The 25,588-nt window shown below is 42.5% G+C and overlaps 1 protein-coding gene across 1 annotated transcript in view; it reads left to right on the forward strand.

Annotated features, from left to right (window-relative positions):
- TADA2A (transcriptional adaptor 2A) overlaps nt 1-15,759 on the forward strand; it is a 111,684-nt gene extending 95,925 nt beyond the window's left edge. The window contains exons 13-15 of the mRNA XM_044288114.1: nt 6,420-6,463; nt 9,849-9,922; nt 14,980-15,759. Coding sequence (XP_044144049.1) covers nt 6,420-6,463; nt 9,849-9,922; nt 14,980-15,171 — 310 coding nt within the window. The 3' untranslated portion in view covers nt 15,172-15,759. The remainder of the gene's footprint in view (nt 1-6,419; nt 6,464-9,848; nt 9,923-14,979) is intronic.
- Nucleotides 15,760-25,588: the final 9,829 nt, after the last annotated feature.

Raw genomic sequence — 25,588 nt, forward strand, 5'->3', positions numbered from 1 at the left:
GTTCTGGAAAAATGGATCTGGTTTCGCGGTCTGCGCATGCGCAGACCTTTAAAAATGTGAAAAAGATAAATACCGGCTCCTTTTTGACAACCGGAGAGACTAATCCAGTATTGCAATGCATTTGTGAGACTGATCTGTCTACAAATGGTATCCGTTTGCATACAGATTGCCGGATCCGGCAGGCAGTTCCGTTGCCGGAACTGCCTGCCGGAATCCCACAACGCAAGTGTAAAAGTACCCTAAGTAATCAAAGGAGAAGGGCCTTGATAAGAGAGGTGACCAAGAACCCAATGGTCACTCCACCAATCTTTGCTTAATAGAGCGGGTAGAAAAAAACATCAGTAAAACACATTTAACGCCCTCCTGGAGTTTGCAAAAAAGCACCTAAAGGACTCAGACAATGAAAAACAAGATTCTCTGTTCTGCTGAAACCACAATTGAACTTTTTGGCTTTAATTCTAAGCATCATGTCTAAAGGAAACCAGGCACTGATAATCGCTTGCCGGGTACCCTCCCTAGGGTGAAGCATGGTGGTGGCACCATCATGCTGTGGGCTGGAACAGAGAGACTGTTCAGCGTTGAGGCTTAATAGAGCAAAGAACAGAAATATTCTTAATGAAAACCTGATCTCAGACTTGTCCAAAGGTTCACCTTCCAGCAAGACAATGGCCCTAAGCACACCAGCAAAACAACACGGGAGAGGCTTAGGGCCAACTCTGAATGTCCTTGAGTGGCCCAGCCAGAGCCCTGACTTGAACCTAGTTGAATATCTGCAGAGACCTTAACCCCTTAAAAGGACCAGGCAATTTTTTGCTAATCTGACTAGTGTCATTTTATGTGTGAATAACTTTAAAACACTTATTTATCCAGGCCATTCTAAGATTTTTTTGTCACATATTGTACTTCATGACACTGGTAAAATGGAGTAAAAAAATCATTATTATTTATAAAAAAAAATACCAAATTTTAAAAAAATTGTGAAACAGCAAATTTCCAAGTTTCAATTTCTCTACTTCTATAATACATAGTAATACCTCCAAAAATAGTTATTAATTTGCATTCCCCATATGTCTACTTCATGTTTGGATAATTTTGGGAATGCCATTTTATTTTTTGGGGATGTTACAAGGCTTCAAAGTTTAGAAGCAAATCTTGAAATGTTTCAGAAATTTTCAAAAATCCACTTTTTAAGGACCAGTTCAGGTCTGAAGTCACTTTGTGAGGCTTACATAATAGAAACCACCCAAAAATGACCCAATTTAAGAAACTACACCCCTCAAGGTATTCAAAACTGATTGTACAAACTTTGTTAACCCTTTAGGTGTTCCACAAGAGTTATTGGCAAATGGAGATGAAATTTAAGAATTAGGGTTGTTGCGGGTATCGAATTTTCGATACCCAATTGATACTTTTGTCCGGTATCGATCTCGATACCAGGATTTTTACAATTTTCAATACTAGGCTTCACTATTGCGCAGCCTAATATCACAACATGGAGCGCGCATCTCCGTGTTCTCCTCAGCAGCACAGGGGAGAAGGAGTCACTCTCTCCCTCCCCTCTGTGCCGTCGCTGCCACCAATGAGGAGAGAGGGGGCGGAGGAGGGGAGGGTGCACTACTCCACCAATGAAAGTTAAATGGAACCTTTCATCGGTCTGAACATTGTAAAGTAACCATCAGGCTGTGTAGAGCGGCGCCCTGGGATCTCACTGCACCTACTATTATTTCTGGGCGCCGCTCTGATAGTCCGCTGTGTCCCTCTGTATTTTCTGTCTCTTGGTAAAACTGGGAGGGGCCTGCCTTTGTTCTCCTGGGCGTCTCCCAGGCTGTGAGCTCTGCGCTGCGATTGGACAGCGCTACGGCCTGGGAGAAGAAGATGCCCAGGGAGGAAAAGGGCAGGCTCCTCCCAGTTTTACCAAGAGACAGAAAATACAGAGGGACACAGCGAGCTAATAGAGCGGTGCCCCAGAATAATAGTAGGTGCAGTGAGTTCCCTGGGCCTGCTACTTAGTCAGGACCCATGAAAGGTCGTCTTTAACTTTTAATACAGGAGGCAGGTGCCGGCAGCAGAAACACATTGTCGGGACCCTGCCTCTGAAAGGGAGCTGTGATCAGCGGCAGTTAACCCACTGCTGCTGATCTGCTGCCAGTACCCGCCTCCTGTATTAAAGGTTAATTATCATTGGTGGCGTAGTGTGCTTCCCCTCAACTCCCCCAGTATTAAAATCATTGGTGGCAGTGGCCACAGGGTCCCCTCCCCTTCTCATCGGTGGCAGTGGCAGCTTCTGATCGGAGCCCCAGCAATGTAATCCTGGGGCTCCGATCAGTTACCATGGCAGCCAGGACGCTACTGAAGCCCTGGCTGCCATGGTAACATCCCTGATGCTGTGTGCACTATGCACAGGGCAGCAGGGAGCGTGTGAGGTCCTATTCACCCTAATAGAGATCTATCAGGGTGAATAGGACAAGGGATTAAAAGATCCCAGGTTCTAGCCCCTAAGGGGGGCTAATAGTTATTAAATAAAAAGTAAAAAATTATGTATAAATCACCCCCTTTCCCAATTTTACATATAAAATATAAATAAACATATTACATATCGCCACGTCCAAAAAGTCCAAACTATTAAAATATAAAAAAAATCTATCCAGTGAGCGCCGGAACAGAAAAAGAAATAAATAAAAACGTAGTGATTCGCCATTTTTTAAAATGCAGAATGCATGTGGCTTTTTTGGTGTTTTACTTTTTTTCACATGGTATCGAGTATCGCAATACTTTTTTATGGTATCGAAAACTGAATAAAAAATTTGGTATCGCTACAACTCTATTCAGAATTGAAATTTTTGGGCAAATTTTGCATTTTAATCCATTTTTTTCTAGTAACAAAGCAAGGGTTAACAGTCAAACAAAACTCAATATTTATTGCCCTGATTCTGTGGTTTACAGAAACACCCCATATGTGGACGTAAACTACTATATGGTCACAAGGCAGAGCGTAGAGGGAAAGGTGCGCCCTGTGGTTTTTGGAAGGCAGGACTGGACTGGTTTTTTGACACTATGTCCCATTTGATGCCCCCTGATGCACCCCAGGGACGATCCGGGCATCTCCAGTTCCCGAAGTACTCCGGCCTGCTCTTTCCTGGTCAGAAAACATCAGGGCCTTGAGGACTGCCTCATAGAACTGGAGGAATTTCCCTGTTGCCAGCGCTCCGGGATAGCACAAAAGAGTTGTACAAGGCAACCTGTACCAATTAGACCGCAACTTTTTTGTACTATGCCTAGGTATTGCTCATGGCGTTTTATGGCTTGAGTACTTGATCAGAGAGATCAACTCCTCCCATATACCGATTGTAGTCCATGATACAATCGGGCTTTAGGACCGTTGCCGCGGTACCTCGCACAGGGACAGGGGTGGTGCTGTTACCGTGAATTGTGGACAGTACAAGGACATCCCTCTTGTCCTTATATCTGACCAGCAACAGCTTTTCACTGGTAAGGGCACGGGCCTCACCCCTTGGGATAGGTACCTGGAGGGGGAGGGTAGGGAGGCCGCGTTGATTTTTATTTTTTTTTCCGCACAGTCAAACAAGCGACCGTGGATCTGGCAGCGAGGGACTGGAACAAGGGGATACTAGTATAAAAGTTATCCATGTACAGGTGGTAACCCTCATCTAGCAGTGAGTGCATAAGGTCCCATACAAGTTTCCCGCTAACACTCAGAGTGGGGGGACATTCTGGGGCTTCAATGCGGTAATCTCGCCCCTCGTACACACAAAACTTGTAAGTGTACCCTGAGTAAATGAGTGTATTATCACACCACCAATCACCATCCTATTCCCAGTTATTTGATCACCGGAGACCTGAATGACCCGGAAACGCAGCAAACCACAGGTCTGAATTGACCAGCGGTTTGCTGCGATCACCGATACGGGGGGGGGGGGGGGGGGTCACAGGATCCCCATGGACATTGTAACAGAGTGCCTGCTGAATGATTTCATCAGGCACTCTGTTCCGATCACCTCCGCGCTGCGGTGTTTGGAAATACACATGGCGTACAGCTACGCCATATGTCCTTAAGGACTCGGACATCAGGGCGTACCTGTACGTCCTGTGTCCTTAAGAGGTTAAAATGTCTGTCCACCAACGGTCCCCATCCAACCTGACAAAGCTTGGGAGAATCTGCAGAGAAGAATGGCAGAAAATCCCCAAATATAGGTGTGCAAACCTTGTGGCATCATACCCAAGAAGATGCTGGAATCACTGCCAAAGGTGCTTTAACTAAGTACTGAGTAAAGGGTCTGAATACTTACCGTATGTCAATGCAAGATTTTATTTTTTCCTTTTCAATAAATTGGTAAAGATTTCAAATATTCTGTTTTTACTTTGTCATTAAGGGGTATTAAGTGCACAATGATGGGGGAAAACGTGAAAGTGTCCAAATGTATTGCATGGGTATAATACAAAAACAATTTTAATGCATTTCCATAGCCTAGGGATGCTAGAGTTCAGGGCTCTGTGCGGGCCAGTGACGTTCTTCCATACCAAACTCGCCTAACCATGTATTTATGGACCTTGCATTGTGCACTGGGGCACAGTCATGCTGGAACAGAAAAAGACTTTCTGCAAACTGGAAGCATACAATTGGCCAAAATGTCTTGGTATGCTGAAGCATTAAGATTTCTCTTTACTGGAACTAAAGGGTCTAGGCCAATCCCAGAAACCCAACTTGATAGCATTATCTCTCCTCCACCAAGCTGTAATGTCAGCACTATGCAGTCAGGCAGGTAACCTTCTCCAAACCCAGATTCATCTATCATATTGTAGGATACAGAAGTGAAATTCATCACTCCACAGAACACATTTCCACTAATCCATAGTTCAGCAGCAACATGCTTTACAACACTTAATCCAATGCTTGGTGATGTATGACTTGCATGTAGCTGCTTGGCCATTGAAACCCATGCCATGAAGCTCCCTGCGCAGTAAGGGGTCATGCATTAGTAGTAACAGCAGCATTGCTAAGGTTAAAATACCCCAACTGTTGAAGTGGGTAATGTGGTAGTAGCCACAGCATCCAGTGCCAACTTAATCCACCTGTTGAAGGGGGTAATGCGATAGGGAAACCCATGCCAGATTCCTACTGTACAGTCTAAATGGCGTGCATTGCCAGCTTGAAACAGCTGTATAGATGTCTTCCCCTATAAAGTTAATAAAACTTAATAAACATACAATCAGAAAATAAATACTTTTAGTCTGCAATTAAAGTGAGATATTTCCTTTGAGGATTTAGAGATTCATTTTATAGCAGACCCATGGGCCATAAACACATTGAGTACTTTGGTGGAGTGTTCTAGACTTGCTCTGCAACCTGTATGGAGGTTGTAGGTAAGTTGTGCCTATCGCCCAATGTGAATTGTAGATTCCAGGTGTTATCTTTTATTATAATTCTGCCATTGATGATAATTAGATGACTGCTGGACAGTGGTTTCTAAAGAATGGAATGTCTCAACATTTAATTACTTCACTACATGGATAGTGCGAAAATAGTATGATTTTTTTTTTTTTTATTATTATAAGTCTCATGCACTTGACGGTGTTTTTTTTCCCACTTCGGTGTGTGCTGTCCGCATCTGTATGTCTGTTCCGCAGCCCCGCAAAGAAAAAAAAATATAATTATATATATATATATATATATAATACCATGTCCTATTATTGTCTGACAAGGATAGGACAGTTCTTGAGACGGGAGGACGTACAGTTCTGCAAAATGCGGGTTATGGCCGCGTGCATGAGCCTGAAGTGTAATAAAATATGTTTAACATAAAAACTTGATTTATTTTATTTATTCTTACTATAAAAAGGGTAAATATGGTGATATGTAAAAGTAGGCACTGAGAAAATATGGCTTCTGTGCTAAAAAATAGAAATAAATTGCAGGAAGTAAAAGATTTTATGAGAAATAAGAACTGGATTCAGTCTAAAGGGGCATTCACATTACAGTGTGTGAGCGGCGCCAGCAATGTGCACCCCACATCATGGTTCCGACCCTTTGACTTCAATAGTTCCACAATTTGCAAGATGCGGCCAAAGATGGGACATGTCCTATCTTTTGTGGCATGGGCATTTATTGCTTCTCTGCTGCAAAAGATAGGATAAAACTTATCAATGGGTCCGCACCATGATGTGGGATGCATACAGCTGGTGCCCACGTTTTGTGGATCCGCAGTTTGCGGTCTGCAAAACTGACACGTCGTGTGAATGCTCCCTGACTGTTATAGATGGAATGGGACTAAAGACATTTTTTATACTTTATCTAACACCATGAAAATGCAAGTTTTTACTTTGTGGAGAAGATTTTTGTGTGAAGATTTTTTTCTACTTTATAGATTTAATCTTCTTCTTTATATATATTTTTTGTTTAGTGATGCCGGGTTACATCAGATTGCCCCCATTGTTTCAAGTTCAGGTATTTATGCCTACAGTTTATGGAGTAAATTCTCAATATATTGCTTTTTCACGAAGATCTGTTTCTTGTATGAAAAGTGTTTAAATAGTATTGTGGCCTCTTCTTATTATTTAACCCCTTAGTGACCACCCATATGCCTTTTTACAGCAGTCACTAAGGGGCCCTAGGCTGGGCCACCGCTCACATGAGAGCCGCGGCCCTGCTCTAACAGCCCAGATCGGCAGGAGTGTCGATCCGGGCTGTTTGACACTTCACATGCTGCATGTCAAGTGCTGACAGAGGGAGTGGATTCCCTCTGACTCCCATCGGCACTCCGCAAATTTGATCGTGGGGTGCCGATGTGTGTGAAGGCTGGCAGGGGTCTGATGTAGGCTCCAGACCAGCCTTGAGCAATTTCCAGCAGGCTGCGCCTCTCTGGTGCAGTGTGCTGGTCAATGTCAGAATAGCACTGAGATTAAAATGCAATGCATTTTAAAATCAATCGAAAAGATGTCTGTTATAGTCCCCTTAAATGGTAAAAAAAAAAAACATTTATTCAATTTAAAAAAATCCCATTAAAAAAATTATGCTTTTTTTCCATTGAAAATAATTGCAAAAGAAAATCTCCCCCAATTGCTAATTTATTCTTAGTTGTCACCGAAAAAACTGAATAATAAGCGACCAAAAAGCGTCATTTACTCACAAATGATACCAATAAAAAAATACAAGTCGTCACGCAAAAATCAAGCCCTCGCATAACTTTTTTTATTTCTATGGAGTTATGGGTCTTGGGAAGCAGCGATGCAAAAACATTATTTTCCCTTAAAAAAAATAAAAAGTTATTGCAAAAAAAGTTGTAAAACGTGAAAAAACCCAGAGAATAAAGATATTATTTTATTTATACTTAAAAATGAATGCTGTAAAATGTATAACTTAAAAACGCAGTGGCAGTATTGCAGTTTTTCCTATGTCGCTCCCAGAAACAGTTAATAAAAGTTGATCAGAAATGTATGTGTACACCAAAATGGCGCCAATAAAAACTACAACTTGTTCCGCAAAAAAAAAGCCCTCATAAAGCTATATAGAAGGAAAATGAAAAAGTTATAGCTCTTGGTACACGATGAAAAAAAGGAAAAAAAACTCTTGGTCAGTAAGACCCAAAACAGGCTGGTCACTAAGGGGATAAAGAAACCTAAAACACCTTGATTTTTTTATATTGATGGCCTTTGCTCAGGATAGGCCATCAATATCTGATCAGGGGGCTGACAGCCCACACCACTACTGATCAGCTGTAGTGGACTGCGCTGGTGGACGGCGCTGTGTAGTTCAAAAGCTACTCTGGATCAGCTGCCCAGTGGGTTGTCCTGAAGTTAGGCAATCATTTAACTCCAAGATTACTTTAAAGGTGAAGTTCAGTCTAAATGAATACCCGCCATGTCAATGCAATTAAATCCCTTTGTTTAGAAGTTGTCCCTACTGTTTCTTACCAAATCTGATATAGCACTTGACATTAAAGGGGATCTCTGGCAATTAATAAAATTACTGAAAATACTTAAATTACTTTATTAAACGTACATTACTAAATTTGTTTTATAATTTATAATGGCTTATCTTGACTAGGGAGCTATAAGGTGAAATAAAAGGCTCTCCTACTAGTACACACAAAACCCGCTCCAGTCACGCAGCAGGAGATGTTACTTCACAACATTGAGCTAAAGAGCTGCCTCAGCCCTCCTCTCTGCTCTTTTTGTTTAGTAATTGCCTTCCTGAATGCAACTCAAAAAATCTTCAGCTGTGTGTCTGTAGGAATAGGGCTGAAGTGCAGAGAGGACACATTTGTATGCTACATCACTACATTCCAAAAGAAGTCAGTCTTGTCTATACTCTCTGTACTTCAGCTTTGTTCATGAGCTCGGTCTCCTGTTTAGCTCCGTTTCAACAGAAACCCCACTGAAGATCTTATAAGTTCTGTATTCAGTACTGTAATTCATAACGGGTAGAGAGGAGGCTGAGGCGGCTCTTTATCTTGGTGTTCTGAAGTAAAACTTGTCCTGTTGTGTGATTAGGATGGGTTTTGTGTGTACTAATAAGACCGTGCCAGTGTTATTTTCCCTGATAATTGCTCCTAGACAAAGCAAGTCATTATAAATAATGAAAGGTATTTGGGAATGTATTTAGTAATATAAAAAAAAAAAATCAGTAAGTTTATCTTATTAATTCCGAGAGTACTTCTTTAATGGAATGGCTCGTTCCTTTTATTTATTTATTTATTTATTTATTTTTTTCAGTCATACAATTGGTGTGGCCAGCAAAGAAGCACCCTTGTAGTGACTCAATTAGAGCACCACAAATTATACTGCTCAAGTGCATCAATGCTCTTTTGTGGGTGGAGAAAAATACAGCTGTCAAGCTGTTATCCTAATTCTACACCTGCTATTTTAACAAGGATTACCCTTCAGATAACATCTTCGCCTTTCAGCAGCAGTAAACTGACAATGGATTACCTCTATGTAGGAGTTCTCTCTGTGCTTCAGAAGGACAATATTTCACATTAAATTTTCAGTGGCATAGTACTGATGATATGAAAAAGAAAATCAGCCAAAAATTATAAAAAAAGAAAAAAGATTATATTAATTTTGAGTGAAAAATACCCTTTTCTGAGGGGATCTGTCACCAGTTTATGCCGTTCTAAGGGCAGCATTAACTAGTGACAGATCCCTTAGCAAAAACGGGGTCACTTCCCTTAACTGACCCAGCTGTTTTGCTAAAATTGTGTACTGAACAGTTCCAGTGCATGTCAACTCTCCACACCCCCTGCTGCTGAAACAGTCAATCAGCATTCTTATCATGAATTAATCAATGAATAATTCCCAAACATTACTATCATAAAGCCATTCAGTCCCCAATGACATTTGTTTGATATACAGATTTAAAAGGACAGGTGTTCATTCAATCCAGATAGCTGAAATGATGCACCTCTCCATTGGTTCTTCCTATTTAGTTAAGGGGCAGTCACATGTTACTATGTATTCCACCCGTTTTGTTCTCTGTAATACAGAACACATCACACTTGTCCAAATTTTTGGTTACTACTAATTTAGCAAGATATATGATTTTATAAAACTGTCTACAAGAAAACTTTTTGTTGTTCATGGCAACCAGTCACAGAACAGCTTTTATTTTGGCTGTGCTGTAATTGGTTGATACAGGCAACTTCTTTTAGACTGTTTCATATAATTCTTCTTTAGAGTTCCATAGGATGCATTCAAAGATTGTATTGGACTGCTTACCGCCAAAGAGGAATGAACACTGCAGATAAACTAGTGTGCCTTCTCCTGATGTGTCTGAACCATTTCTGGCCAGCAGTATTTATTTTCTGTAACCGTCTTCATGACATGTGTTACAGGTAGAAGAAGTGCTCCTCCTCTAGACTTAACAGGCCTTCCTGGGACAGAAAAGCTCAACGATAAAGAGAAAGAGGTATGGTATTAGTGTTTCAGATATTACTGTATGCACAACAAAATGGCGTGTTGCGTGTTTTACATCCTCTATTTAGATCACAAATACTCCACTAGTAAATGTACAGTTTTGACGTTGCTTTATAATCATTCGATGCAAACAAGAGTGAATAAAATCTTAGTTTTTTGTCATGTACACTGTATTTCAGTGGGAAAATTGTCTCCTATTGCTTACTAGTGAGCTGATTGGAGTGACTATATTCAGCAGGCCATGTTGTTGACTATCTGACTGAGATGTTCACTACATGTATATTTACATTGTTTCAATCATTCCCCATATCGGTCATGATTAGGTCACTTTTTTGTGCAAAGACCAATCAATGACAGACCATGTTGTGTTTGGCCATGGTAACATTTTGTTTTTGTTTTCTGCTCCTTGGAGACTTTGATGATCCTTTCATATGTCTAAACTATATAGGGTTTATTTATTACCAAGGAGACACACAGGTTTTCATAAGAGCTACAGACACAAAATAATAGATTTCTCCCATGACAAACGCTTATTCTGTATCCTGTGGATAGAGGATAAGTGTCTGAATGATTGAGCTTCAATTTCTGGCAGTCCCTTAGAGAGACTTGAAAAGAGTGGCAGTTTCCCGGTTCATTGAAATAGGGGAACCTGAGGGTTCTCATGATCTGTGTGGGCCCCAGTGTTCAGACCCTCAGCAAACAGACACTTATAATGTGGATAGGGGAAAAGTGTTTGTCATGTGGCAATCCCTTAAAAAGACAGTCCCATTATTAAAGGGAACCTGTCACATTAGCAAGCCCACAGATAGGACTATATGAACATAGAGCAGAAGAGGCTGAGCAGATTTAGTACAACTTGTATTTAAAGAGGACCTGTCTCCACAAAATCCAATGCAAACCGCAGGCATTATGTTATAGAGCAGGAGAAGCTGAGCAGATTGATATCTAGTTTTGTGGGAAAAGATTCAGTAAGACTTCCCATTTATATAGTACATTTATATCTCTGCTTTTTCTAACTTAATACAACCCCCACCTCTTAGTATTCAGGTGGAGTTATCAGTGACTGACAGCTAACTCTGTATATGCACTTACACAGAGAACGCTATCAATTGCAGATAACACTTCCCTCCTCCACTGATAGCTCTTCACAGGGCTGTAAAAAAAAGCTATAAGAGTTATAAATGATTTTTTATTTTTTTTTTATTAAAAGAAGAAAAAAGTACATAGACTTGTACATTCCGAATATACATCGTAATATAATAACGTTTAACAAATCCTACATTTGTCAAAGAACTTTAAAGGGATTCTGTCACCAGTTTTTTGCCCCTCCATTTAAAAATATGGTTATGTTCAGGGAGCTTTAGTGATTCCTAATGTGGTCTTATAACTGAAATCTGTAGGCTCATTTTGTCTAAAAAACTTTATAACTAACCTGTCATTCATCCAACTAAGGTGCCCAAGGGGATGCTCATGTCTTCCAGATGCTGCCCGCACCCACCGCCGTTCGTGCCCTGCTCCTCCTTTTCTGACATCAGCGCTGCCTCAGAATCCTTTGTTACGCCTCCGGCTCTCCCTCACTCCCCCCTCCTTCTTCTCTAACATCTTGCGCGTGCGCACAGGCTGGCGCCAGTGTTCAGGTCATCGGAAGGTTGAGCGAAGTGCCGGCGCATGCGCACTTCGTTCCGTGAAGCAGAACGGAGAAGTCCGCACGGGCGCATTGCGTTCGGCTTCATGAAGCGAAGTGCGCATGCACCGGCACTTCGCTCGACCTCCCGATGACCTGAACACTGGCGCCAGCGCGAGATGTTAGAAGAGAAGGAGGGGGGAGTGAGGGAGAGCCGGAGGCGTAACAAAGGATTCTGAGGCAGCGCTGATGTCAGAAAAGGAGGAGCAGGGCACGAACGGCGGTGGGTGCGGGCAGCATCTGGAAGACATGAGCATCCCCTTGGGCACCTTAGTTGGATGAATGACAGGTTAGTTATAAAGTTTTTTAGACAAAATGAGCCTACAGATTTCAGTTATAAGACCACATTAGGAATCACTAAAGCTCCCTGAACATAACCATATTTTTTAATGGAGGGGCAAAAAACTGGTGACAGAATCCCTTTAATTATTCACTAATTTCCATCAACTCAATAAACTCAACCACCCATTGCACCGTTGCCGTCACCTTACTCCATTGAGTAGTCTTACATCATATATGTCTTTCATTAAACCGATTGAACCATGGATCCTTGAGCTGCTGATATAGCTTGTCGCATTCTCGAGGACGAGTACTGTGTATGTGGGGATTCACACCACTGACCCCATACCTCATTATTAAATAAATTAGATTTTTACTAAATCTTTTCCCACAAAAAAAAAATCTTCTGCTCATCATCTTCTGCTCCATAACAAGGTGCGTGCAGATTTCACTGCATTTTGCAGGGCTCCAGATGGCGACCAAAATGGTCGCCAATGCGACTTAAAATGTACAAATGGCGACAAGACTTTTTAGTCTTGTCGTCATTTTAGACTAGACCCGCCGCCGCAGCTCTGCCATTGAATACAGCGGCGGGGCACAGGAGATGATAGTTCTCTGCCAGGCCGCCGATGTTCTTCTCAGCAGCACAGTCGAGAAGGAGTCTCTCCCTCCCCCTGTGCTGCCGCCGCCAATAAGAAGAGATACAGGAGGAGGAGGGGAGGGGCCGTGGCCACTGCACCACCAATGAAGATAACTGACCTGTTAATACAAATACAGGAGGCTGGTGCCGGAATCAAATAGCCGGCACCCCTCTCCTGTATTTGTATCAACAGGTCGGTTATCTTCATTGGTGGCGCATGCGCAGACCGGAAGGACGGATCCAGCATTCCAGTATTTTGAATGCCGGATCTGGCACTAATACATTCCTACGGGGAAAAATTCTGCATCCGATATTCAGGCAAGTCTTCAGTTTTTTTTGCCAGAGATAAAACCGTAGCATGCTGCGGTTTTATCTTTTGCCTGATCAGTCAAAATGACTGAATCAAGACCTCCTGATGCATTCTGAATGGATTAGGGCTCTTTCACACTTGCGTTGTCCGGATCCGGCGTGTACTCCATTTGCCGGAATTACACGCCGGATCCGGAAAAACGCAAGTGAACTGAAAGCATTTGAAGACGGATCCGTCTTCAAAATGCGTTCAGTGTTACTATGGCAGCCAGGACGCTATTAAAGTGCTGGTTGCCATAGTAGTAGTGGGGAGCGGGGGAGCGGTATACTTACAGTCCGTGCGGCTCCCGGGGCGCTCCAGAATGACGTCAGAGCTCCCCATGCGCATGGATGACGTGCCATGCGATCACGTCATCCATGCGCCTGGGGCGCCCTGACGTCACTCTGAAGCTCCCCGGGAGCCGCACGGACGGTAAGTATACTGCTCCCCACTACACTTTACCATGGCTGCCAGGACTTTAGCGTCCCGGCAGCCATGGTAACCATTCAGAAAAAGCTAAACGTCGGGGCCGGCAATGCGCCGAAACGACGTTTAGCTTAAGGCCGGATCCGGATTAATGCCTTTCAATGGGCATTAATTCCGTATCCGGCCTTGCGACAAGTGTTCAGGATTTTTGGCTGGAGCAAAAAGTGCAGCATGCTGCGGTCTTTTCTCCGGCCAAAAAACGTTCCGGTCCGGAACTGAAGACATCCTGAACGGATTTCTCTCCATTCAGAATGCATTAGGATAAAACTGATCAGGATTCTTCCTGCATAGAGCCCCGACGACGGAACTCTATGCCGGAAGAAAAGAACGCAGGTGTGAAAGAGCCCTTACTCTCCGTTCAGAATGCATGGGGATATACCTGATCAGTTCTTTTACGGTATATATAGAGCCCCTGTGACGGAACTCTATGCCGGAAAAGAAAAACGCTAGTGTGAAAGTACCCTAAAATATAAATTTTAAATACACCCTTTCCCAATTTTACATATAAAATATATAAACAATAAATAAATAAACATATTACATAGTGCTGCGTCCGAAAAGTCCAAACTATTAAATTATTAAAAAATATCTCCTATGCGGTGAGCGCCGTAACAGACATAAATAAATAAAAAAAACATGCGATTCGCCATTTTTTTTTGTCACCTTGTCCCCCCAAAAATAGGATAGGACTGTTCTATTATGGGCCAAACTTTTTATAAAATGCACGCAGACTTTTTTGGTGTGTTTTTTTTTTTATTTTTTTTATGGTGATAACAGAGAATCAAAATGTTGTTATCAAAACAACCCTACGCCGATCTGAACGGCGTAGCGTTGTCACGATAACAAAATTTTTATTCGGTTTGGATTTGGCGACTAAAAATTTAATTTGGCTCCTCCATTTTTTTGTTCAGGAGCCAATGGCTACTAGGTATTTTTTATTTATTTTTTGTCTGGAGGTTTTGTGGTGACATGTTCTTTTTAGTTCATTTAAATTGCATCTCAAACTATGGTGTAGGAGTCATGTGGGCATTTCTGTCAGTGATTGACAGCTATCAATTTATGAGCAGCCATACAGGAAAGGTTGTCAGTCACTGAATCCTATATCTAAATTCTGCTGCTCTTTTGATTTCCTAATGTGCTTCGTGCTGGTGAGAAGCAGCTTCTAGTGCTCCAGTTCTTATTGTCTCGCCAGTCCACTAGCAGGAATGATACAAGAGGAGCCAGGTGGTGGAACTGAGATAATGGAGGAGAATTATCAAAACTGGTGTAAAGGAAAACTAGCTTAGTTTCCCATAGCAACCAATCAGATTCCACCTTTCATTTTCCAAATGAGCTCTGAAAAGTGAAAGGGGGTATCTGATATGCTTTGGGCAACTTTTTAAGCCAGTTTTGATAAATCTCCTGCATTATGTGGACGCTCTGACAGAGAATTAAAAGAACACCATGGGATGCCACAACAAGTATCTAATGGTTATATCTGGAAATAGACTTTAGTTGATAGAAATGTATTTAATCTGGCAACAACCCCTTTAATACTATTTTCAACACTGCTTCATTATTCATGTTGGATGCATTGTAACTATATATGTATATAACTGTTTTGTTTTACAGTTGTGTCAGGTGGTGAGATTGGTTCCTGGAGCTTATTTGGAGTATAAAGCAGCTCTTGTAAATGAGTGCAACAAACAAGGAAGCCTACGACTGGCACAGGCTCGAGCACTTATAAAGATTGACGTTAATAAGACCCGCAAAATTTATGATTTCTTATTACAAGAAGGATACATCACAAAACCTCAGACATAAATCAATAATTTCACTATTGTAATGTTCATCAGAGACATGACTAAAAAATTCTTGTACATCTGTAGTGTTTGTTAAACCTTTTTTGCGGTTACATTGTAATCTCTTAGTTGAAGAATTCTTTGTGTGTGTGTAGTTGCTGTTTTCCACAAGTACTGTAGCTGGTTATATGGACATGTCTCCAGAATTACATTGCAAGAACTTGATACAAATTTGTCACTACTATTTATTGGCTGTAGTGGCAGATATTCTGTTAGTTTGTATGCAGCCTAAATGTAAACTATGTTTATTCTGTTACAAGTCATTTAAAAACATATAAAGTGATGTGTATTGCAATGGCATAGAGATAAATGATCTCTAAGAAGGAATGAATGGCCAGGATAGAATCGCCTGACCAAAAATGTAGCATGCTGTGCAAGTAAAACTACTGTGCAAGGCTCTTTAGGCAGTAGTACAGTCATTAAAATATTATATAAACTATGTGGGAGATTTATCAAACGGGTGTAAAGGAAAACTGGCTTAGGCTACTTTCACACTAGCGTTCGGCTGTCCGCTCATGAGCTCCGTTTGAAGGAGCTCACGAGCGGACCCGAACGCTTCCGTCCAGCCCTGATGCAGTCTGAATGGATGCGGATCCGCTCAGACTGCATCAGTCTGGCGGCGTTCAGCCTCCGCTCCGCTTGCCTTCGCACGGACAGGCGGACAGCTGAACGCTGCTTGCAGCGTTCGGGTGTCCGCCTCGCCGTGCGGAGGCGTGCAGATCCGTCCAGACTTACAATGTAAGTCAATGGGGACGGATCCGTTTGAAGATGCCACAATATGGCTCAATCTTCAAGCGGATCCGTCCCCCATTGACTTTACATTGAAAGTCTGGACGGATCCGTCCGAGGCTATTTTCACACTTAGCTTTTATATGCCAATATAATGCAGACGGATCCGTTCTGAACGGAGCCTCCGTCTGCATTATTATGATTGGATCCGTTCAGAACGGATCCGATCGAACGCTAGTGTGAAAGTAGCCTTAGTTGCCCATAACAACCAATCAGATTGCACCTTTCATTTTCCAAAGGAGCTTTGTAAAATGAAAACTGGAATCTGATTGGTTGCTGTGGGCAACTAAGCCTGTTTACCTTTACACCCGTTTTAATAACTCTCCCCCTGTATGTTTTTTCATATCTGCATCTATTATATTTGAGATATTGTGATAACACAACGTTCACCTTTGGACACAAAATAGATTGTGCTGCCCATAATTATTCATACCCCTGGCAAATTTTTACTTTTATTCAACCAGCAAGTCATTTTTTGATGGGAAATGACATGGGTGTCTCCCAAAATATAATAAGATGATGTACAAGAGGCATTATTGTGGGGAAAAAACATTTCTTAGCTTTTATTTACATTTGAGCAAAAAGTGTCCAGTCCAAAATTTATTAATACCCTTCTCAATAATCAATAGAAAAGCCTTTATTGTCTATTACAGCAATCAAACGCTTCCTATAATTGCAGACCAGCTTTTTACATGTCTCTACAGATATTTTTGCCCATTCATCTTTAGCAATGAGCTCCAAATCTTTCAGGTTGGAGGGTCTTCTTGCTATCACCCTGATCTTTAGCTCCCTCCACAGATTCTCAATTGGATTCAAGTCTGGACTCTGGCTGGGCCACTCCAAAACGTTAATGTTGTTGTCTGCTAACCATTTGTTCACCACTTTTGCTGTTTGTTTTGGGTCATTCTCCTGCTGAAATGTCCACTGGTGCCCAAGGCCAAGTTTCTCTGCAGACTGCCTGATGTTGTCGTTGAGAATCCTCATGTATTGCTTTTTTTTTTCATTGTGCCGTTTACTGTGATTAGGTTTCCTGGTCCATTGGCTGAAAAACACCCCTAAAGCATTAGGTTCCCAGCACCATATTTGACAGTGGGGATGGTGTTCCTTTGGTTGAAGGCTTCTCCTTTTTTTTTTTTTACACCAAATGAAGGAAACATCATTGTGACCAAACAATTCCATTTTTGTTTCATCTGACCATAACATAGAAGACCAGAAGTCGTCTTCTTTGTCCAGATGAGCTTTTGCAAAGGCCAAGCAAGCTTTTGTGTGCCTTATCTAGAGAAGTGGCGTCCTCCTTGGTCTGCATCCGTGGAACCCAGCAGTGGTGCAGTGTCCGTTGGATTGTCTGCCTTGAGACATTGCCACCAGCAGAGCCCAGATTCACCAGGATGGCCTTAGTGGTCATCCTTGGATTCTTTTTCACCTCTCTAACTATCCTCCTGGCCAGCCCAGGTATCACTTTTGGCTTCCGACCACGTCCTCTGAGATTTTCAAGAGTGCGGAACAAATTCGCAGCCGCAGGTCCTCACTGAGCTGCTTTGTCTTAGCCATGACTGTCCACAAACCAACTGCAGAGACCTGCTGTTTTTCACCTGTTGAGTTGATTAAAACAGCTGTTCCCAAGTAATCAGGGTAATGAGGATGCTTTAGAACAGCTTGGACTATTTGGAATGGTGTAGAACTTTAGATTTTCCCACAGACAGTGACAGTTTGTGAAGGGTATGAATACATTTGGACTGAACACTTTTTGCTCAAATGTAAATAAAAGCTGAGAAATTTGTTTTTCCCACAATGCCTATTGTACATTGTCTTATTATCTTTTGAGAGACACCTATGTCATTTCCCGTCAAAATTTACTTGCTGGTTGAATAAAAGTAACTAAGTGAATAATTATGGGCAGCACTGTAATGTAAATGTGAACAGCTCATTAAATAAAATTGTATTTTTTTACATTTATTTCAACTGTATTTTATTAAATGTTTTTAATACAAAGACAAAATTAACCCTTGGCACAGGGATAACGAGAGTTATATCCAAGAGCAGAAAAAGCAAACCAAGGATAAAGCCAGAATATATAAAATAACCTAACTTAACATGGCACTTTATCCCCTTGGATACTGTTTTTTTTTTTTGTCTTCCTGGGGTCATAACTTTTTTATTTTTCCATTCACATAGCCGTATGAGAGCTTGTTTTTTTCAGGACAAGTTGTACTTTCTATTGCAACCATTTAATTTGGCATACAATGTAGTGAGAAGCAGGAAAGATTTTTTCCAAATGGGGTGGAATTACGGGGGGCGCAATTCCGCCACAGGTTTACGGGTTTTGCCCCTACAGCATTCCCTATGAAGCAAAACTAACCTGTGCCCCTCATTCTCTGGGTCAATTAGATTACAGTGCTGCCATATTGTAGTTTCTTTGTGTTTTAAAAAACTTAAAAATATATATATATGTTTTTACATTTACTATATTCTGGCCCCTATAACTTTTTTTTTTTTATAGTTATGTCTACTGAGCTTTGAGGGGGCTCATTTTTTGCTGGATGATCTGTAGTTTTCATTGATAACTTTTTGGAGTATGTGTGACTTTTTTATCACATTTTATTCAGATGCCCATGAGGTTTATATTTTTTATTGTTTATGCTTTATTTTTTTTTCTAGGGAAAGGGGGTGATTTAAAGTTGTGGGCCTCTACTGTTTCACACTGCACGGCTATGGCTCCCAATACATATTTGAGCAGGCGCGATGTTCAAAGACCCTCCAAGCACCGTACATGTATGACGCTGGGAGCCTAGGTTTAAACTCAACAAATCATGAGTTATTAAAACATAAAAAATGAAGTTTAAACAGATACACAAACAAATAAGACAAAAGGAAAAGAGGGGTAAATAATTGAAGAAAAAACACAAAAATTATAAAATATATTGTCAGGGAGTCATCCAAAAAACATTCCAGGTATCACAGATGAGATTAAACCTATCCAAAATGTCATGAAGATAGGCTGTGAAATGTTCCAAAGATTGGTTTGTCCTATCTGGGTTAGGCTACTTTCACACTTGAGCAAAAGCAATCCCGCAGGCTGTCCCTCCCACATTAGCTTTGCATTAGCCTGTGTGATAAGCCGGTGCAAACAAGCACCAGTCGATATTAATCATCCATTTGCATTCGTACTGCCCAAATATCAAGCAGTGTAATAGGGGCCTTTAATGTCTTTAAAGGGGTTGTCTCATCTCAGACTTTGATAGCATATCCAGCAATATGCCATCATAGTCATATACAGTAGGTGCACATCCCAGAGCACCTAGCTCCCTTCCCAAAGTGAGAGCACACTCACTGCGCAAGTACGTCCATCCTCCATTCACCACTATGAGAGTTCTAAAAATAGCCGAGCATTGGTTCTGCTACATACAGCAGTCCCATAGAGGTGAATGGAGAAGAGGCCATGCAAGCACAGTGCGCTCTCTATTCACTTCTATAGTATTTCATAAAACAGCGTGTGCTCTCGGATATTTTCAGAACTCTCATAAAGGTGAATGGAGAAAACTCACGCACGTGCGGTGTGTTCTCATTCACTTTGGAGGGCGTTATGGAGAAAGATGCAAGTCCCACCTATCTGCCTTTGGTGGCATATCCTAGCAGTATGCCATCAAAATCTGAGATAAGACAACCTCTTTAATGCCCTCACTCTATGTTCCACTATGAATCACCGAACCCAAGACCAATACCAAACGTATACATAGCATCTGTCAACATGATCAACCCCATTAAACTAAGCATACTGTCTGATGAAGTTTTTCGTGGGAATAAAAACAATACCTTTTTTTGTCTGTATGTTTATTCGCTGCCAAGATATCTGCGTTTTTATCCATATGCAAATAATCACTTTTGAGCACCAAGACGCTGGCTCGGAGCCCTTCGAGCACTGCTTTTGTAACGCCCCTGTGCTTTGCAGATTCCCCCCTCCCCCTTGATTGACAGGGCTAGAACTCACATCTAGCCCTGTATTCTCTCACCTACAACTAGTCAGCTCAGTCACTTGGCGCTTGTGAAGTGGATCTGATGCTGCTTACTTGGCTTATCAGATCCATTGCACCTAGGCTGAGTCAGCTCAGAGACTCTGTGCCTGCGCAAACAGCATCAGGTCCACTATCACAAGCGCCAAGTCACTGAACTGATGTCGTAGGCTCAAGAATACAGAGCTAGATAAGAAATCTAGCTAGCCCTGTCAATCAAGGTGGGGGAGTGTGCAGAGCACAGAGACATAACAAAACTGGAGCTCCAAGGACTCCAGCTTATCCACTTCGTGCTGAAACATACTAATTTGCTTATAAACACACATGTAGATATCGCTGGAGAGATTGAACATACAGACAAAAGAAAGGTATTGTCTTACTAAGCATGATCAACTACCAGGCAGAATGCGTGGTTTAACATGCGTTGCACATGAACGACGCGGCCTAAAGGGAATTAAGGACCAGCGCCGTACTTTTACGAAGCTGGGATTGAGCAGGCACAGATGATGTGTCTGCTCAATCTGGGCAGGGGTGTGGCTGTTACTGACTGCTGGGCCCCTGCAGCATTTGTCGACATTGCTGAAAACTCAGATTAACCAGTCAATGCTGACTGCCACAACTAAGGGGTTTACAGAAAGAAGGGGCTCCCTCTTTTCCCATCATCAGGTCCCTGATGCCTTTGTAAGCCTTCTGGGTCTGCCAGGTATTGAGGCCTGGGTCTCATAAGCAATTGTCGCTGTGAAATTGACAGTTTAAGTGCAGTACCATAGACCATGTATTGTGCTGCAATGAAGCATCGATGAATCCCTCAAAAGTTAAAGTCTCCTAGTAGGACTAAAAGTAAAAAAAAAAAAAAGTTTCAGAACAGCCATTTTTGGGTCGCCTCGCCTGCCAAAAAACATTGAGATCAAAAAAATCTTACGTGCCCTAAAATGGTACGAATGTAAATGTAAACTCTTCTCACAAAAAATTAAAAAAACGCACCCCACACAAGACCATTGCCAGAAAAAATTAAAACAAATGGCTCTCGGAAAATGGCAACATAAGAACATGATTTTTTTTTTTTTAATGCTTTGTGCAAAAGTTGCAAAATGTTAAGAAAATAAATATCTACTTGGTGTATCTATAATGTAACTAAACAGCAGAATAAAGATAACATGTCTGTGGGGGTGTACAGTACGTCGCAATAACAAACCACAAAAAGCATGAGAGAGGAAGAAGACAAAGGGTGACGTGACACTGGGAGCCCTAATTGGCTGATCCAGACTGTCAGTCTCTGTGCCAATCAGGGGAGCCAGTAAGCAGGGAGATACGTACTTGAACCAGCAGAAACACCATTCATAGTGTGTTCAGCTTCTGAACTGGAAAGAATTATGTATGGCAGTGTTTGCCAAAAAACTTTCAGTCATAAGCAACTATTGTTGTGTGATAGGGATACTATAGGGAGAGAATAGAAAGATATAATTGTGTGGATTTTAGGGAATTTGATCAGGGGGAAGTTTTTAGGGAAAACTTTGAGAGTTCATCACACTCTGCTTAAAGCTGCTTGCTGCTGCAGCAATTTAGCCTAGCAGTTCCACACTACTTAACCAGCCCCCTGTACTTCCTCCCGTTTCGAACAGCAGGGCAGAGCTTTGCTTCCATTCCTTCTCCTATATCATACACTTCTCACAAAAAGTTAGGGATATTTGGCTTTTGGGTGAAATTTATGGAAAAACGTAAAAATTTTCTCGCTACAGTGATATATCGTGCAATAATTGATTTCATCTCAAACAATTTATTTCAACAAAAGCCAAAAACAGTGGTGGGTATACCCCCGCAAAAAAGTCAATGTCTCATAAACTTGTCATGTGGCCTTGAGCATCAATTACAGCTTGACAACGATGTCTCATGCTGTTCAGAAGTCGACTTATTGTCTGCTGCGGCATGGCATCCTACTCTTCTTGAAGGGTGGTCCTCAGGTTATTGAAGTTCTGGGATACAGGCAATCACTTGCTAAATTGCATAAAAAAGCAAACATCCTCCTGGCTGTCTCCCCAACTCCAACTGGGCAATGTGGGCAGCAGAATAGGAGGAACATCGTGGCTGTGCGTCATTTGGGGGAAATAACATATGCCCACTGCATGGCACACATGATTAATTTAGTTGTGCAAGTTTTTTTTGAAAAAGTACAGTGGTTTGCAGAGGGTGCTGGCCATATGCAGGAGATTGTCCTCACATTTCAGCCATTGCTATAAGAAACGCGCTCCTGTACTTGCAGTGAGAGAATGGTCTGGCGTTACACCACAATCGGTCCAGCTCGCTGGAATTCCACATAGTGTCTGTATGAGCAGCCTAAAGTGGTGAATGATTCTGTTACACACCAGAGCACCTTAGTAGAAAGCAGAGATGCCTATGTACTGAAAAGGCCACAAAATTTATCAGTAGGGACATAGTAAGGCTGGATTAACTTCGCTGTTTCATTTTCTGCTCTTCTGATCCGTCAGAAGAACAGAAAAAAAAGGATTGTGTATTTTAAGTATCAGTTATTGCACATTATGCTCAGGATCCATTTTGTATAGGATATATTTTTTTTTTATTCTATTCTTCTGATGGATCAGAAGAGTGAAAGATGGAACTGTGACGTGAACCCAGCCTAACATAGTTTCTAAGGCTGAAAAAAGACATCCATCCATCCAGTTCAGCCTGTTAGCCTGCAAATTCATTCTGTGAAAGGCTGTGAAAAAAACAAACTGTGAATTGGAAGCTAATTTTCCTCATTTTTGGATAAAAAAATTCCTTCCTGACTCCAGTCAGACAATCAGAAAAACCTCCCTAGATCAATGACCCTTCTCCAGAAATGTAGAGACTATAACCTGTAATATTATTACAATATTAAATACATGCAGACCTTCCTGAACTCTGACAGTAAATAATCTTCTATGTCTTTTGTAGGAACCTTCTTTCCCCTAGAAGTAGAGGATGTCCCCTTGACCTGGTCACAGTGTTGAGTAGAAATAGATCTCTGTACTGACCCCTGAAATATTTATACACCGTTTTTAGATCTCCCCTCAATCCTCTTTTTTTCTAAGCTGAATAATCCTAATTTTGAAAATCTTTCTGGGCACTGTAGTCCACCCATTCCAGTTATTACCTTAGTTGCCCTTCTCTGAACCCTCTCCAGCTCTGCTATGTCTGCCTTGTTTACAGGAGCCCAGAACTGTACACAGTACTCCATGTTTGGTCTGACTAGCGATTTATAAAGTGGCAGGACTATGTTCTTATCACATGCATCTATGCCCCTTTTGATGCAACCCATTATCTTATTGGCCTTGACAGCAACTGGTTTCTACAATTACATTTGCTGTTCACTAAAATCCCCAGGTCCTTTTCCATGTCAGTGTTACCCAGTGTACCATTTAGTATGTACTCGTGACTTACTGCATTACATTTGTTAAACCTCATCTGCCACTTCTCTGCCCAAGCCTTCCATCTGTAGCAGTATACTGTCCTCTTTCGTGTCAATTACTGAACCCGGACATACCCTTATTTTCACCCAGGCATCTCATGCTCCAATGCGCCCCCTTGCCCTGCGCGAGAGAGCATGAACTGCTCTTATGCTTCTGTCGGGGTGAAAAAAAGGGATGTCCGGGTTCAGCTCTGAACCCGGACAACCCCTTTAACACCATTTAGCGTAATTGGCAAAAAAAAATGATATTTTACCGTGGCGTGGAACCCTTCCACAAGATTATTATTAAATATTAAAGAGAATAGGGCCCAATACTGACTCCTGTGGTACCCCACTAGTGACCGACCTAATATGAGTATGTTCCATTAATAACCATCCTCTGTTTTCTATCACTGAGCCAGTTACTTACTCATAAACACACATTTCCCTCAGTCCAAGCATTTTATATACTAACCTGTGGCACAGTATCAAATGCTTTGGAGAAGTCCAGATATATAACATCCATTAAATTATAGAAACTGGTTAAATTTGTTTGACATGACCGATCCCTCATGAAGCCATGCTGATACACTGTTATATGCTTTTCTCGTACTTTTTTCCATTGGGGGACACAGACCATGGGTATAGCTTAGAGGTATTAGTAGGAGGGACACTATGCAAATGAAAGAGCTCCTCCTCCTCGGGCTATACCCCCCGACTCCACCAGGAGGAACTCAGTCTTTGCTTAGTGTCTGGTGAAGGAGGTTGACACTCTCTGATTCTACTCCTTTTTGTTATTTTTATTCTAGATGGGGACACAGGTCGGCATGGCGCCTTCCTGGTCCCCCGTGGAGTGCCCGCCGCCGTCTTTGGGACGTTGCCTGGCTGCCTCCATTTCCCCCCAAGAAGATAAGTGGATCCGGGCTCGACCTGTTAGCTCCGGCATCCCACCAGCTGCTGGGACGCCTGCTGCCTACCCTCCTCCAGAGCACTGTTCTCCTGGATTGGAGTCAGAAGTCTGAAGAGGCGCATCCCTGCTGGTCTGGACATCGAGGGAGCATGCTGAGCAGATAAGTATTGCCCAGTCCCTCCCCCTCCCTCTGTGTCTGTTTGTCTGTGGCTACCTGGGTGAGCTTGAAGAAGGATCCTGATGGGGCACTTTCTTCATTTTGGCACTCAGGCATCTCTTCCCCCTTAAACTGTGGGCTTCAGCGCTTCTCTTGTCGGGCCTTGGCTGCTGCGCTCTCTCAGCGCCCGCCGGCAGGCCGCTCCTCCACGTGGTGTTTGTTTAAATCGCGCGTGCGCTCATTTTCGCGCATATTTTCGCGCGTGCGCTCATTTTCGCGCATATTTCCGTGCGCGCTTATTTTCGCGCATATTTTCACGCGCGCTTATTTTCACGCATATTTTTCGCGCCATAATGACGCGTTCGGGGGGGCGGAGCCTCGGCATGCCGCTCTGACTCTCCTTACACCGGAGACTCTGTTTGCTCACGGCCGTGCAGCTCCTCATCACTCTACTCCGTTTTGTGCCAGGCAAGCTGGTAGCTCAGTGGTAATGCTGCTTCTGCCCCATGTCCAGGCTTTCTGAGTTCAAAGACCCTTTCAGCCTTCAAAGATTGTTTACATTATTCTAGATGGGGACACAGGTCGGCATGGTGCCTTCCTGGTCCCCCGTGGAATGCCCGCCGCCGTCCTTGGACGCTGCCCTGCTGCCTCCATTGCCCCCCAAAGTGTCACGGCTGGCGGTGGGGAAAACCCCCAGCCGTGCGGTGCCAGGAGAAGGTAGGGTTACCACTTGGCCGGGACCACAGAGTTAGGGAGCAGGTCACCTCCTATAGCGTCCCTTACGCTGACCCTGTCTCCTGTCTGTATGAGCCGACCTTGGTGGTAGGAGGGCTCATACGCCGGAACCTAAGAGTCCCTACAAGCCCTCAAGTCGGCCCTGAACTAGGGGACAGAGTAAGACGACCTGCTCCTCCTAGACACGGAGGAGCAGGAGTCTCAACGGCCAAGCAACACAGGGGGAACATCAACAGACATATGGAAATGACAGGTAAGTGAGACTAGTCCTGCACTTACCTGCCACAGACACACAAACCTGGAACCCATGAACCAGTGCTGATGTCCACAGCAACATAAAGGACACAGCAC

The sequence above is a fragment of the Bufo gargarizans genome, chromosome 3 (assembly GCF_014858855.1).
Source record: "Bufo gargarizans isolate SCDJY-AF-19 chromosome 3, ASM1485885v1, whole genome shotgun sequence".
Lineage (NCBI taxonomy): Eukaryota > Metazoa > Chordata > Amphibia > Anura > Bufonidae > Bufo > Bufo gargarizans.